The sequence below is a fragment of the Coregonus lavaretus genome (genome assembly GCF_964263955.1).
Source record: "Coregonus lavaretus genome assembly, chromosome: 2".
NCBI classification, from domain to species: Eukaryota; Metazoa; Chordata; class Actinopteri; order Salmoniformes; family Salmonidae; genus Coregonus; species Coregonus lavaretus.
This window is the reverse complement of record NC_139989.1, coordinates 51,838,351-51,854,296: the sequence shown is the minus strand read 5'-3', so window position 1 is coordinate 51,854,296 and position 15,946 is coordinate 51,838,351. Positions and strand designations below refer to the sequence as shown.

At 45.3% G+C, this 15,946-nt stretch overlaps 1 protein-coding gene across 1 annotated transcript in view; it reads right to left on the bottom strand.

Moving 5' to 3' along the window:
- Positions 1 to 12,485, bottom strand: part of LOC311138289 (acid-sensing ion channel 2) — a gene marked incomplete at both ends in the record, with an annotated part of 398,974 nt that extends 386,489 nt beyond the window's left edge. Inside the window, one exon of the mRNA XM_084172970.1 lies at positions 11,913 to 12,485. Within this exon, the coding sequence (XP_084029096.1) occupies positions 11,913 to 12,485 (573 nt within the window). The remainder of the gene's footprint in view (positions 1 to 11,912) is intronic.
- Between the last annotated feature and the right edge of the window lie 3,461 nt (positions 12,486 to 15,946).

The following is a 15,946-nucleotide window of genomic DNA, read 5'->3' as shown; positions in this document are numbered from 1 at the left end:
GCAGAAAAGCATCCCAAAAGAATGATGTTTCCACCTCCATGCTTCACGGTTGGGATGGTGTTTCTTGGGGTTGTACTCATCCTTCTTCTTCCTACAAACACGGCGAGTGGAGTTTAGACCAAAAAGCTCTATTTTTTGTCTCATCAGAACACATGACCTTCTCCTATTATCCAGATGGTCATTGGCAAACTTCAGACGGGCCTGGACATGCGCTGGCTTGAGCAGGGGGACCTTGCGTGCGCTGCAGGATTTAATCCATGACGGCGTAGTGTGTTACTAATGTTTTCTTTGAGACTGTGGTCCCAGCTCTCTTCAGGTCATTGACCAGTCATGCCGTGTAGTTCTGGGCTGATCCCTCACCTTCCTCATGATCATTGATGCCCCACGAGGTGAGATCTTGCATGGAGCCCCATACCGAGGGTGATTGACCGTCATCTTGAACTTCTTCCATTTTCTAATAATTGCGCCAACAGTTGTTGCCTTCTCACCAAGCTGCTTGCCTATTGTCCTGTAGCCCATCCCAGCCTTGTGCAGGTCTACAATTGTATCCCTGATGTCCTTACACTGCTCTCTGTCTTGGCCATTGTGTAGAGGTTGGAGTCTGTTTGATTGAGTGTGTGGACAGGTGTCTTTTATACAGGTAACGAGTTCAAACAGGTGCACTTAATACAGGTAATGAGTGGAGAAACAGGAGGGCTTCTTAAAGAAAAACTAACAGGTCTGTGAGAGCCGGAATTCTTACTGGTTGGTAGGGTGATCAAATACTTATGTCATGCAATAAAATGCAAATTAATTACTTAAAAATCATACAATGTGATTTTCTGGATTTTTGTTTTAGATTCCATCTCTCACAGTTGAAGTGTACCTATGATAAATTACAGACCTCTACATGCTTTGTAAGTAGGAAAACCTGCAAAATTGGCAGTGTATCAAATACTTGTTCTCCCCACTGTATTTGCTAACAACAACATAGCACATAACGTAGGCTACATAGCATAGGTATTGAAAGCTGTGGATAATTGGGATACATAACCGACATGTGTGCAACTGTTTGTACAGTTAGAAAAAGGGATGTTAGAGCAAGACAAAGGAGATGATTGTGGACTACAGGAAAAAAAAAGAGGACTGAGCACGCCCCCATTCTCATCGACAGGGCTGTAGTGGAACATGTTGAGAGCTTCAAGTTCCTGGTGTCCACATCACCACAAACTATCATGGTCCAAACACACCAAGACAGTCATGAAGAGGGCACGACAAAACCTATTCCCCCTCAGGAGACTGAAAAGATTTGCATGGGTCCTCAGATCCTCAAAAAGGTTATACAGCTGCACCATCGAGAGCATCCTGACTGGTGGCATCCACCGCCTGTGTATGGCAACTGCTCAGCCTCCGACCGCAAGGCACTACAGAGGGTAGTGTGTACGGCCCAGTACGTCACTGGGGTCAAGCTTCCTGCCATCCAGGACCTCTATACCAGGCGGTGTCAGAGGAAGGCCCTAAAAATTGTCAAAGACTCAAGCCACCCTAGTCATAGACTGTTCTCTCTGCTACCGCACGGCAAGCGGTACCAGAGCGCCAAGTCTAGGTCCAAAAGGCTTCTCAACAGCTTCTACCCCAAGCCATAAGACTCCTGAACAGCTAATGATGGCTACCCGGACTATTTGCACTGCCCCCCCACCCCATCTTTTTACGCTACTGCTACTCTGTTAATTATTTATGCATAGTCACTTTAACTCTACCCACATGTACATATTACCTCAACTACCTCAACTAGCCGGTGCCCTGCACATTGACTCCGTACCGGTACCCCCCTGTATATAGCCTCCCTACTGCTATTTTATTGTACTGCTGCTCTTTATCTATTTGCTTTTATTTGTTTATTTTTCTTAATTAACACTTTATTTTCTTTAAAAAACTGCATTGTTGGTTAAGGGCTTGTAAGTAAGCATTTCACTGTAATGTCTACACCTGTTGTATTCGGCGCATGTGGCAAAATAAAATATGATTATAAACAAAACCTGTGAGTGGCAAGTTTATTTAGACTGGAGGATTAAATATGTATGCTAGTAATAGGAGAACAGCAGCAGCGACACACAAGAACCAACTATCATATCATTTGAGTTCCTGTCCCTGCTGTTGTTTGCTCATAGAGAGAAACACATACAGAAACACACATGCCAATTTACCCTCAAGGGTAAGCTGGGCCAGCTCTGAACAAATTCTCTCTCTCTCTCTCTCTCTCTCTCTCTCTCTCTCTCTCTCTCTCTCTCTCTCTCTCTCTCTCTCTCTCTCTCTCTCTCTCTCTCTCTCTCTCTCTCTCTCTCTCTCTCTCTCTCTCTCTCTCTCTCTCTCTCTCTCTCTCTCTCTCTTCTCTCTCTCTCTCTCTCCTCTCTCTCTCTCTCTCTCTCTCTCTCTCTCTCTCTCTCTCTCTCTCTCTCTCTCTCTCTCTCTCTCTCTCTCTCTCTCTCTCTCTCTCCTCGAATGGTTTTATTGCTATAACAATGTGCAAATAGTTAAAGTACAAATGGGGAAATAAATAAACATAAATATGGGTTGTATTTACAATGCTGTTTGTTTGTCACGCCCTGGCTCTGGGGACTCTTATATGTTGAGCCAGGGTGTGGATTTTTCTATGTTATAGTTTTCTATGTTGTGTTCTAGATCGTTTAGTTTCTATGTTGGCCAGGGTGGTTCCCAATCAGAGACAGCTGTAGCTCGTTGTCTCTGATTGGGGACCATACTTAGGCAGCCTGTTGGCACCAGTTTATTGTGGGATCTTGTTCCGTTAAGGTTTGTGTTGTATAACCTAGGACTTCATGTTTCGTTTGTTGTTTTGTTCGTGTCAGTACAAATAAAGTATGTACGCTTATCACGCTGCGCCTTGGTCATCTTCATCTTATAACGATCGTGACATTGTTCTTCACTGGTTGCCCTTTTCTTGTGGCAACAGGTCAAAATATTGCTGCTGTGATGGCACACTGTGGTATTTCACCCAGTAGATAAGGGAGTTTATCAAAATTGGGTTTGTTTTCTAATTCTTTGTGGATCTCTGTAATCTGAGGGAAATACAGTTGAAGTCAGAAGTTTACATACACCTTAGCCAAATACATTTCAACTCAGTTTTTCACAATTCCTGACATTTAATCCTAGTAAAAATTCCCTGTTTTAGGTCAGTTAGGATCACCACTTTATTTTAAGAATGTGAAATGTCAGAATAATAGTAGAGAGTGATTTATTTCAGCTTTTAGTTCTTTCATCACATTCCCAGTGGGTCAGAAGTTCACATACACTCAATTAGTATTTGGTAGCATTGCCTTCAAATTGACAGAAGCACCAGATCATCAGCAAACAGTAGACATTTGACTTCAGATTCTCTCTCTCTACCTCTCTCTCTTCACCTCTCTCCCTTCACCTCACTCTCCCTCTCTCTCTCTCTCGCTCCACCTCTCGCTCTCTCTCCACCTCTTGCTCTCTCTCCACCTCTCGCTCTCTCTCCACCTCTCGCTCTCTCTCCACCTCTCTCTCTCTCTAACTCTCTCTCTCTCCAACTCTCTCTCTCTCCACTTCGCTCTCTTTACTTTGCTCTCTTCACCTTTCTCTCTCTCTCCCTCTCTGATGGTATATTCTCCTGGGAAAACTCTTGCTTGGTTTGACAGGACATTAGTGTAAATTAGCACTTCGTTATACCTGATGAGTCCTGCTGCAGCTAAGCTAATGACCCCTGAAACAGAGGAGGACAGCATACACACGCATGCACACACACACACACACAAGATGTGTTAGCGGAAGGGTTTGTTGGAATGTGAACGTTTGGAAAAATGGTGTGTTTCAGATGAAAATATTCATACTAATTTAAATGATTGTTGTGTGTGTGCCACATGCTGTCCCTCTGTGAGTGTTTCAATGTTACGTAAGAAGGGATGTAATGTGAATATTTTAACACACACACTTCCATCGCCAGCTGAGAGCCCAGACACTCACACACTATCTCTATATCTCTCTCTCTCACACACACACACACACACACACCCCGCAAACACACTCACTCTCCATCGTTCTCATTCGCCCTCTTATCATGCAGTCAGCCAGGCGTGAGACGGCACCGCTTTGGGTGTCAGGGGCTTCCTGCCAGCCTGCTGTAGCGTTAACACACGTCCAAACACAGCATACGCTGCACTCCTGCCTGCCTGGCCTCTCATACAGCTTGTACATCCACATAGATCCAACTCATCCTACTACAGCAACCCAGACATCCCAGCAAGAGATAATATTATCACCACTGTTAACACCATCACTAAACACTAACAGCAGACAGGCACACACGTCTACAGCACCAACATGAAAGCTAAGGATAGCATTAGGTCAGAGCACTAAACTCTCACTACTGCAGTACCGCTAGCATTAGCATCAGTAGCATGATGAGCAACACCAGTGTCCCCAGTAGGCTAACCCAGACATGGCCGCTAGCCCCACGGTGCTGCCTTTGGGTATTTTGGGACTTGTTTGGATCCAGGTCCATGGATCTCACAGCCACACTGCCTTGAATAATGAATGGGAGGGGAAACGAGGCCACGACTCACAAACCAAGGATGAGTGTGAATGCTAAACAGAGGAACTACGGTACTGAGGGACAACAACCTAAATCTTTTTGCCTGTATAGCGTGCTTATCTGGAAACTTAAGGCTGTTGCCTTAGCAACACCAGTTGCAATCATTTATTAATTTCTGACGGCAAGCTGTCAACAGTTTTAATGAACAAAATGTGCAGTTGTAATACTAATAATTTGAATAACTTATGCAGCATACAATGTGCCAAGGTGGATACCATACATACTAAAGGATTAATAAAGTATCTCTCTCTGTTGCCTCTTAGGTACACAGACTGTGGAGTATGACAGCAACCCTATTGGAAGTAGAATAAAAGCCTATGTGCTTGTGTACCTTCGCCAGGGTGGTCTTTATAAGAGAGGACCTCTAAGAAACATCAGTGAATTGATCAGAGTAGGCATTACATCCCACACTCACACTACCAATTCAGTGCAGTGCCACCACTGCCCAAACTATTTTTCTCCAGACTGAAACACCAGTAGCAGTGCCCTTACAGCACAATTTTATGGATGGATTTCCTGGTGTTGTGTTGTTTAGTCCAGGTGTCCCTATGGCGACAGGCTTTGAGCTGGTATTGAGTCAGTCTGCCCTTTTGACAGACGAGTGGGGGCGCTGTCTCGATACAAGCCCCGGGGGAGGGAGAGAAGGAGGGAGGGATGGAAGGAGGAACAGAGAGCGAGGGAGAGAGAGGCGGTAGAGAGAGACAGAAATACAATATATATTGTTGTCTTTTATTGTGTTGTTTTATATATATATATATATATATATATATGTCTGGTGGATGCTGTTGGGACAGGCCCATTTACCCTTCAAATGTAGATCAATATCAGCTAATCTAACACATACAATACATGGTGAATTTTAGGTTTGAGGACAGATCTTCTGAATCATATTTCTTCCCCAAAGTACGAAAGAGGTTATAAATGATTGACTTTCTTGACCACCAATCGCCCACTGTAACAGATTAGTTGAAAAAACAGTCACTGAAAAAACAGTTTTGCTACAAACTCAATAAAGGTGTTTACCAGAATGGTGTGACTTAGATGTGGTCCTGTTGGGAGGCCATGCTACCTGTGTTTACAGTGAGCTGGGATGGCCTCAGCCCACTGAACTCCAGTTAAGAGCTGGTTAAAGCAGCTAAATCCCCTAACCAAGGAGAACAGGCCCACAAGGCCCAGAGCATGCATCAGCCCAGGTGGGGACGAGCAGCAAGCTCTAAAGAGAGGCTGGCTGCCATACAGAGATTAAAGAGAGAGTGTGTAGGTGTTCTAGTGTCTGTGTGTCTGTAGTGTGCATGTGTTTATGTCAGTCGGCCTATATGTGTTCATGTGCGTGTGTATACGTGTGTGTATGCATGTGTGTGGTAATTTCATCACACCAAATCAGATGAAAGTTGGCAGGTTTACAGAGGGAAAGAGAAGGGCATGAGAGAAAATCTCCAATTTGGACTCCAGACCAAAGGACACATTTCCACCGGTCTAATGTCCATTGCTCTAATGAACTTATCCTCTGCAGCAGAGGTAACTCTGGGTCTTCCATTCCTGTGGCGGTCCTCATGAGAGCCAGTTTCATCATAGGGCTTGATGGTCTTTGCGACTGTGCTTGAAGAAACTTTCAAAGTTCTTGACTTTTTCCGTATTGACTGACCTTCATGTCTTAAGGTAATGATGAACTGTCATTTCTCTTTGCTTATTTGAGCTGTTCTTGCCATATTATGGCCTTGGTCTTTTACCAAATAGGGCTATCTTCTGTATACCCCCCTACCTTGTCACAACACAACTGATTGTCTCAAATGCATTAAGAAGGAAACAAATTCCACAAATTAACTTTTAAGAAGGCACACCTGTTAATTGAAATGCATTCCAGGTGACTACCTCATGAAGCTGGTTGAGAGAATGCCAAGAGTGTGCAAAGCTGTCATCAAGGCAAAGGGTGGCTATTTGAAGAATCTCAAATGTAAAATAGAGTGATCATTTGAAACGGGGCTCAATTTGGCAAGTTGAAAGATTCAGTTTTCAGGGTTACAAACCAAAATCTGTCTTCTTTTCGATGTACAGAAGTTATATTTAATTTATTATGCCAGTTTCTTTGAATTTTCTAAATGGATTAACAATTCTACATTGAACACTGCATGGGGATGAATTATGGCCAGGACATCTGTCTGGTGAGTAGTCCTAGGCTTAATGATTCTGATGAAGATACGCTCTTTGTCTTTATCAAAGTCATGTTTTTGCATATTTTCAGTGTGGAACCTGTCTATTTTTAGTGGGGTAATAGCCTAGACTAACCAATTCTAAATGCCACTAGCAGTTCGCAAAGTAGGGTCGTCACTAACGTTAGTTACCACAGCCACAAAGTCATAAACCGTGCCTGTTTCTGTAATTTCGCTTCTTAAAATCTGATTTAAAAAATAACCCTAACCTTAACCACTGTTAACCTTATGCCTAACCTTAATTTAAGACCCATAAGCTAATTTTTGTTTTCATGCATTTTTACGATATAGCCCATTATGACTTTGTGGATGTGGTAACTAGTGACAAACGCAAAGCAGCCTACACAGAAAATAACGCAATTATTCCAAAACTGCAGCTCATTGTTGGAACACATATTTATTTCCCTACTTCAATCAACCAGTCTATTTTGAATTTGTGATAAAACTGTCATCGTTTTGTCAAGGAATGTAGCTCGTGTGTCCCATCAGTTAGATACGTTTTTATAGTTTTATATGCATATTTCTCTAGGTGCACACAGCACGCTTGTGTAGAGGGAGCGGTCGGAACGAAATTGAGTTAGCGAGACAAGGTGGAGAAAGATAATTTAGGGAGCAGAATTGTGTGACGCTTGGCTTGGTTTATTTTTTGTTGTGTCCCGCAAATGCACATGTACAAATTCATTCACATAAACACAGACACATACACACAGTCTTGTATAAGTAACTCTGTGTGGACACACAATTCAGTCCCATTCAAAATCCTATTTTCCCTAACCCTAACCTTAACCCTAACCATAACCCCATTTACTATTATTGTGGGGACTTCTGGTCCTCATGAGTATAGTTAAACACATCCATGCTTACAGCAACAGGAGCCCATTAATACAAAACCACACATACATGTATTCTGTGATACAGTACAGAAACACACCCTCTGTCCCCTCTTTCTGTGAGCATGATGAAGCACGTCTCCAGGCAGGCCGCTGAGGTAATGGGCCATATTCATCTTCTCTCCCTCTCGCTCTCTCTCTCCCTGCTGGCTTTACCACCTAGTCCAGCTCTCCCTCTTTCCGTGCCTTGACATCCCCCTTTCTCTCACCCTCTCTTTACTGACAGACTGGGGCTCCATCTCTTTCTATTACGTTCCTCCATCTTCACTGACTCGCATGCTCCCTCTCTCTCTCTCTCTCGAAAACCGCACCACTATCCAGAGACCACCCACCATACACTACTTCACATTATCCACACTATTGCAGTGTATTTTAAATAAACAGCAGGGCATGCACATTTCAAGCCAGGCCTCACTCCAGGTTTATTCTGCTGAACAGGTTGCTTTCCTGTCTCTGGGGTGTTTTAGAGGGGCGGACCTGGGAGAGTGAGTTACCAATGCTTCCCATGCCATTTAACAGACTGAATCCATTCATATTAAGGATGTAATATGATGCATTGGGCTTTCAAATGGAGTGAAATGCACAATTTTAAAATGAATAAAATGTTTAGTGAGAGGCAACATAATGTAGCCTACACTGTGCTACTTTGATGGTGGGACATTTTTACATTTTAGTCAATTAGCAGACTCTGTTATCCAGAGTGACTGACTGGAGCAATTAGGGTTAAGTGCCTTGCTCAAGTGCACATCGGCACATTTTTCAGTCGGCTCAGGGATTCGAACCAGAGACCTTTCGGTTACTGGCACAACACTCTTAACCTCTAGGCTACCTGCCACCCAATAAACTTACTTCAAGTGGATATATAGCCTTCATAGGGATCAAGGTTGAACTAAACACAGACACAACCATGTAGACGTATGCGTATTACAACCAGCCAGTCAGATGAGGCCACAGGTTGTGTAGTACATAAATGCGGTGCTGAAAATACACCATTGTGGTTGTAATCCTTGGCCAGGCTGGGACAGATGTATTGCTTTTTAGCGTCTGTGTGATACAGAGCCCCTAGTCTGGCTGCTATCATCAGGCCATGCTGGCTGGCTCTCATTAAGGTTGAGTGTGTGATAGGGCCCACCCTGGCATCAATCTGAGGGGATGCTACTGTAGAACTGTCACATTGAGCTGCATTCAGTCTGGTAGACACTGATGTAGCCTGTCACTGTGATCAATCAGCATTTAATCAGGGCTGTAATAATCACACTGAGAGGGAGTATTACTTTACACACTCATAATCACATTCACACATTATAAACACATACACACACTCAAGACCTTCGCAGTTAATTACACACACACGCACCCACACAGCTCCAGCCTCACACATAGGCTACACAGACTTTTCAATTATTCAAATGTATACACATTTAGAATCTAACGCTCACAGAAATACACACATTTGCAATCTGTTATTCACATGCGTAAACACATATTTCAAATGTACACAAATACTCATTGACACTATCACTACAATTGAAAAACATATTTGTGCTTTCTCTTTTGTGCAGTATCCTATTCCAGTTCCTTCCATCCATTCCACAATCCTCCCTGCTGTCATTCATCACAATGTCACTGAAACTCTGGTCCCTGGAGGGTCATGGTAATGCTCCTGTGTGTGTGTGTGTGTGTGTGTGTGTGTGTGTGTGTGTGTGTGTGTGTGTGTGTGTGTGTGTGTGTGTGTGTGTGTGTGTGTGTGTGTGTGTTTCTATTTCTGTCAATCTTGTTGCCTTGGTAGAAGGATATATAAATTTTTGTGACAAAGGAAGGAGGAGAGTGGAAAGAGAAAGAGAGAGATCAAGGAAACAGGCAGTGGGCAGAGATTATGACAGTGAATTCTACTGTAGACTGTCAACATGATTCAGATTCAGAGTGTTTAATAGTCACATGTACAGGGTTGCAGGTGTGATTGCAGGGTACAGTGAAAATCTTAGGCTACGAGCTCCAACATTCTCCCTGACACAGGTCAACTGAGTGGTCACAAGACAAGAATAACTAAAAAGAGTCACTAAGGAACGTCACTGGTACAGAATCACTACAGGGACTAGCAAGTATAACTACAGAGCATTTTTAGGTCAATATTTACACCCAAAGGATCCAACAGAGTTAACAGGAAATTACATAATGTCCAAACAGAGATTCTCAAAATAAAGCCACTACAGAGTATTACTAGGTTACAGATTCACCATTGAATAATTACTACACAGAGTCCTGACAGAATTATAAATTAGTCACTTTGAGACCACCCCAACAAAACCAGTGAAGCTATTACATTACACATCACTGTTGCCTTGCCAATTAGTGTTTGTGCAGTGACAGTGAGTGAGTCCCGAGATGAAAAACCAAGATATGAATCCATCTGTGACTACAACACTGGGCAACCTGGAAGCCTCAACTCAGACAATCTACAAGCTGCCAGTTTGCTGGTTTAGACAGAGAGTGATGTCTTTGATATTCTCCTTTAATGACAAGAATGATTACACTCCTCAAAGGGAACCTCATCAAAGCAGATCAGAGCCTAAAGGCATTTCTACAGCAGGGCCTGTGTGTGTTCTACGGCTCTGTGGCTACAAGACAAAAAGCACAGAGTAAAACTCATTAGCAGCAACCTGTACATAAGCTACAGCCTGTGCATGGTCTGGAGAACCTGTTGGCTACAAGCTGTGGCTTGGCAAGAGATATAACTGGGCAAGAGCTGTAACCGGGCAACAAGAGCTGTAACCGGGCAACAAGAGCTGTAACTGGGCAACAAGAGCTGTAACTGGGCAACAAGAGCTGTAACTGGGCAAGGACTGTAACTGGGCAACAAGAGCTGTAACTGGGCAACAAGAGCTGTTACTGGCAAACTAGACCTGTACTTGGACAAGAGCAATAACTGGGCAACAAGAGCTGTAACTGGGCAACAAGAGCTGTAACTGGCCAACTAGATCTGTACGTGGACAAGAGCAGTAACTGGGCAACAAAAGCTGTAATTGGGCAACAAGAGCTGTAACTGGCCAACTAGAGCTGTATGTGGACAAGAGCTGTAACTGGCCAACTAGAGCTGTATGTGGACAAGAGCTGTAACTGGCCAACTAGAGCTGTAACTGGGCAACAAGAGCTGTAACTGGGCAACAAGAGCTGTAACTGGCCAACTAGATCTGTACGTGGACAAGAGCAGTAACTGGCCAACTAGAGCTGTAACTGGGCAACAAGAGCTGTAACTGGGCAACAAGAGCTGTAGCTGGCCAACTAGAGCTGTATGTGGACAAGAGCTGTAACTGGCCAACTAGAGCTGTATGTGGACAAGAGCTGTAACTGGCCAACTAGAGCTGTAACTGGGTAACAAGAGCTGTAACTGGACAACAAGAGCTGTAACTGGCCAACTAGAGCTGTATGTGGACAAGAGCTGTAACTGGCCAACTAGAGCTATATGTGGACAAGAGCTGTAACTGGCCAACTAGAGCTGTAACTGGGCAACAAGAGCTGTAACTGGGCAACAAGAGCTGTAACTGGGCAACTAGAGCTGTATGTGGACAAGAGCAATAACTGGGCAAGAAGAGCTGTAACTGGGCAACAAGAGCTGTAACTGGCCAACTAGATCTGTACGTGGACAAGAGCAGTAACTGGGCAACAAAAGCTGTAGTTGGGCAACAAGAGCTGTAACTGGGCAACAAAAGCTGTCATTCCATGAAATCTGAAATGATGTCCCATGTGTTTAGCCCAAAGACAAACTACTTATTCCATATTTATGGGGACTATCAAGAGACCTGTAGCACAGACTGTCAAAACCCCTAAAGCTATACTGTGGTTGAAATAAATAAATAAAAAGCAGGACACCTGCAGAGTGTGGGCTTGCAGTACACAGTCACTAAAAAACAACCTGTAGATGGAAATAAAAAAATAACATGAAAAGTTTTTAAAAATAACATGAGAAATACACAGCAGGGGACCCAGTGCACAGTAGTGTGGGAGGAAAAAGCATCAGCTACCATCAAGTCAACTCAGAGAGAAAAAACCTCTAACAGTATTTGGAAACTTGCAGACCATATCACGGAACACATATTAACACTTGACAGACAAAGCCTTCTGAGTGAGAGACTCAACTGCGCTGCAGGAGATCTGACCCATGCCAGACCTGAGCAAAGACAGGGAGGCTATGAGTAGACTTACGGTTTTGAAGTCTTTGTGGCTGCACTCCTGGCCTTGGTATCGGCAGTAAAGCATCATCTCCTTGAGGTCGTGGCCCACCCTCTCGGTGAACTCACGCATGCTGAAGGGCTTGGGCCTGTAGGCGGTGAAGTTGGCCTTGTCTGTGAGGAAGGCCAGGACGTGGGGCTCGGCCAGCTGGGGCTCAGGGATCCTCAGGTGGACGTCCAGCAGGGCCAGCAGCTCCCCAGCATGGTACAGGTCATTGCGGGACAGGCGGCTGAAGCGGTAGGCATTGAGGTTGCACACGGTGACGGCAGGGAACACCAGGCTGCCCGACACCACGGCATCCACGCTAGTCACATGGGGGTAGGACAGGAAATAGGCCAGGCGCTCGGCACTCTCCAGGGCCAGGAGGCCCAAGCAGGCCAGCAGGGCGGCGGCCCAGAGCAGGCGGCGAGGCGTAGGCCGGCCATAGGGGAAGATGAAGCGCAGGCCGTGGAGCGTGCTGGTGTGGGAGAAGGCCTGCCAGGAGGACGGGCGCAGACTGGAGCTCTCATGGCTCCCCTCACTGCCACAGCTCTCCTTTAGGTCCATCATGACCCCTCCGGCCCCAATACATAGACACCTACAGAGAGAGAGCGAGAGAGAGAGAGCGAGAGAGAGAGAGCGAGAGAGAGAGACAAAGGCAATGCAATGAGAGCCCTGAACTACCACCTAGAAAAAGAACATAGTCACACTTTCAGTTCACACAGAGAAAGAGAGAAAGAGGGGGGGGGGTGAGTACCCCAAACACACACACCTGCAGCACAGAGAGAGACAAACACAGAGACACAAAGCAAAATAAAGCAACCCAGAGAATCAAGCCAAAGACCGACCTACAGACAGAGAGAGAGGCAGAGATCTTCACAACCCCTACTCCAGATTGAAAAAAGAGAATGAAGAATAGAAAGATGCACCCCCAGGGCATCCCTTCCTTCCGCACCCCCACTCTTTCTCTGTCCCTAGTTACTCTGGATGCCAGGCTCTCTGTGCCTGACACTTCCTCCCCCCTCCGCTCCTCCAACTCCCCCCTCCCTCTCTCCTTCTCTCAGTGACCATTTGTTTTCGTTGTCAGGATCCCAGAGGTAAGTCCACTGTGACACAGAGCGAGAGTGAGAGAGTAATTTAAGCCACGAGTCAATCAAAGCCGCCTCTGTGTATTCAGTGTCCCCACTTCACACACACTCACACACACCCAACTCTCTGGATCTCCCTTTGCGACTAATGACAAGCCTAAGCACCTCTCGTTCAGCCTAGCGAGATGACATCCAGCCTGTGCGTGAGTGTGTGTGAGTCTGAGAGTGAGTGTGCGCGTGAGAGAGAGAGAGAAGGGGAGAGAGAAGAGGAGAGAGAAGGGGAGAGAGAGGGGGAAGGGAGTCAGGGAGGGATGGAGAAAGAGCCGCCGAGGATCAGAGCCGTCGGTTAGTCGTGCATGCGGATCCAAACTCCTCCCGTTCTCCTCTGGCCAGACGCATCCGCTGATTCCGCTCTACCTCCTCTTCCCAGCTCATCCATGGAGCCAGTGAACAACAGTGGAGCCAGAAGAGACGCACACGCTTACACACACTCGCGCAGAGAGAGATAGAGAGAGTGTGGGGGGGGGGGGGGATATAGAGAGCAAGAGAGGGAGGGTAGAGCACACAAACACACTCCTTCCTCCTCTCCACAGTGAAGTCTCTCTTATTGAATCTGCTTCTGTTTTTCTTTCCCTCTTGCTCTCAGTTTTCTTTTCCGCCTGTTTTCATATTCCCCATCTCACCACTAACCGAGTGATGGATGGATGCAGGACGCAAATTGTCAGGGAGACGGATGGTTAGGGAAAGGAGAGAGATCACGCATGAGGAGTGGTGGAGAGGGATGGAGAGAGACAGAAGGAGGGGGAGATTGAGGGGGGAGAGGGGAAGCAAGAGAAAGAAAGAGAGAAAGTCTCCACTCCCCCACTGATAACAAACACTGCATTTTGTGCCCAGTGGGCAAGGATTGCACAGAGAGATCACACAGAGAGAAGTAATGCAGAGACATAACCCCAAATGTGTGTGTTCTGTGTATGTGTGTTAGCGTGAGTGAGAGATATCACACAAAGAGTCTGTATGAGAGAACATGTGTATTGAAGCTACATTTTACCCAGAGATATGTAACAGTGTGTGTCGATAGAGGGGGTAGCAGGGGTATAGGGTGGAGAGAGCAGGGCTGCATGTGCAAAGTAATACAAGGAGACAAGGGGAGACAGAGGGGGAATGAGAAGAGAAGGGAGTGTGGCTATGTGTGCAAAAAGAGATGAAGAGACAACCGAGGGAGAGGAAGAGCATGGTAAATGGAGAGGGCTACAAATTTGATGGAATAGAAACAGACATGGAGAAAAGAGCTTTGGAGTAGTGAGAGCATGTATGTGGCTAGCTTATAAGAAGACAATTATAAGCTGGTTGGTTCGAACCCTGAATGCTGATTGGCTGACAGCCATGGTATATCAGACCATATACCACTGGTCTGACAAAACATTTATTTGTACTGCTCTAATTACGTTGGAAACCAGTTTATAATAGCAATAAGGCACCTCGGGGGTTTGTGGTATATGGCCAATATACCACGGCTAAGGGCTGTATCCAGGCACTCCACGTTGTATCGTGCATAAGAACAGCCCTTAGCCGTGGTATATTGGCCATATACCACACCCCCTCAGGCCTTATTTCTTAAATATAGTCCTCTACACAGGGCCGGCTCCAGGCATACACGACATACGCTGCCGCTTAGGGCCCCCAGACGCTAGGGGGGCCCATGATCCCTAGCGGGTTTTGGGAACTCAATTGGCGTCTCAACTTACTGTTGAGAGTTAGAATAGTAAAATACACAAGTTTGAAATTTGGTTGCGCATCATCAGTTGTTCTCTTGTTTTGTCAGTCACTGGCCGTCACACAATTAGCCATGTGAGCTAACAATTTTTACATTTACATTTTAATGTCCAGAGTGACTTACAGTTAGTGCATTTATCTTAAGATAGCTAGGTGGGACAACCACATATCGCAGTCATAGTAAGTACAGTTTTCCTCAATAAAGTAGCTATCAGCAAAGTCAGAGCTAGTAAGGGGGAAAAAAGTCAAGTGCTAGTGTTAGTTCACAAAAGTTTGTTTTCTTTAAGATGTTTTCGGAAGATGGGCAGGGAATCTGCTGTCCTTGCTTCAGGGGGAAGCTGGTTCTACTATTGGGGTACCAGGACAGAGAAGAGCTTGGACTGGGCTGAGTGGGAGCTGCCCTCCCATATGGGTGGGAGGGCCAAGAGACCAGAGGTGGCAGAACGGAGTACTCGGGTTGGGGTGTAGGGTTTGAGCATAGCCTGAAGGTAGGGAGGGGCATTTACTCTAGTTGCTCCGTAGGCAAGTACCATGGTCTTGTAGTGGATTTAAGCTTCAAATGGAAGCCAGTGGAGAGTGCGAAGGAACGGGGTGACATGGGATAACTTTTTAGATTGGTAAGTTAGTCTAGCCAGTTATCTAAACTTGTAGTAATCATGTCCGAATACCGACCGGGCACGCATGCCCAGGGGCCTTGACCTCCAAGGGCCCCCCATTGATTTTGTTAGTCACGCTCACTCAGATATCATTAACATGGCATAAGTCATGGCAATATGTGTAGAATTGCAGGAAATTAACTTTAAAACTGCAAACATTTCTCTCCAGCCCATGGCAAAATATGTAGAACTGCAGAAAGCTTGCTTTAAAACTGCAACATTTTTTCTACACCCAATGGCAAAACGTGTAGAATTGCAGGAAATGTACTTTAAAACATAAATTTCTCTCTCCACCTTATCTAGAAATCAATAGTCTAATGTTTAAATATGTAGGCTATGCTATAAAAGTAAGAGAGCATGGCAAAACTGGCCAATACCTGGATGTTACAGCTGCAGCATGGTTTGTGAACAATGTAGCTGGCGCCCAAGCTAATTTTGATATCCATCTGCAGGTAGGCAATTTAGATATCCATCTGCTGTAGGCTAGACTTTTGCTCTTCATTTCTGAACA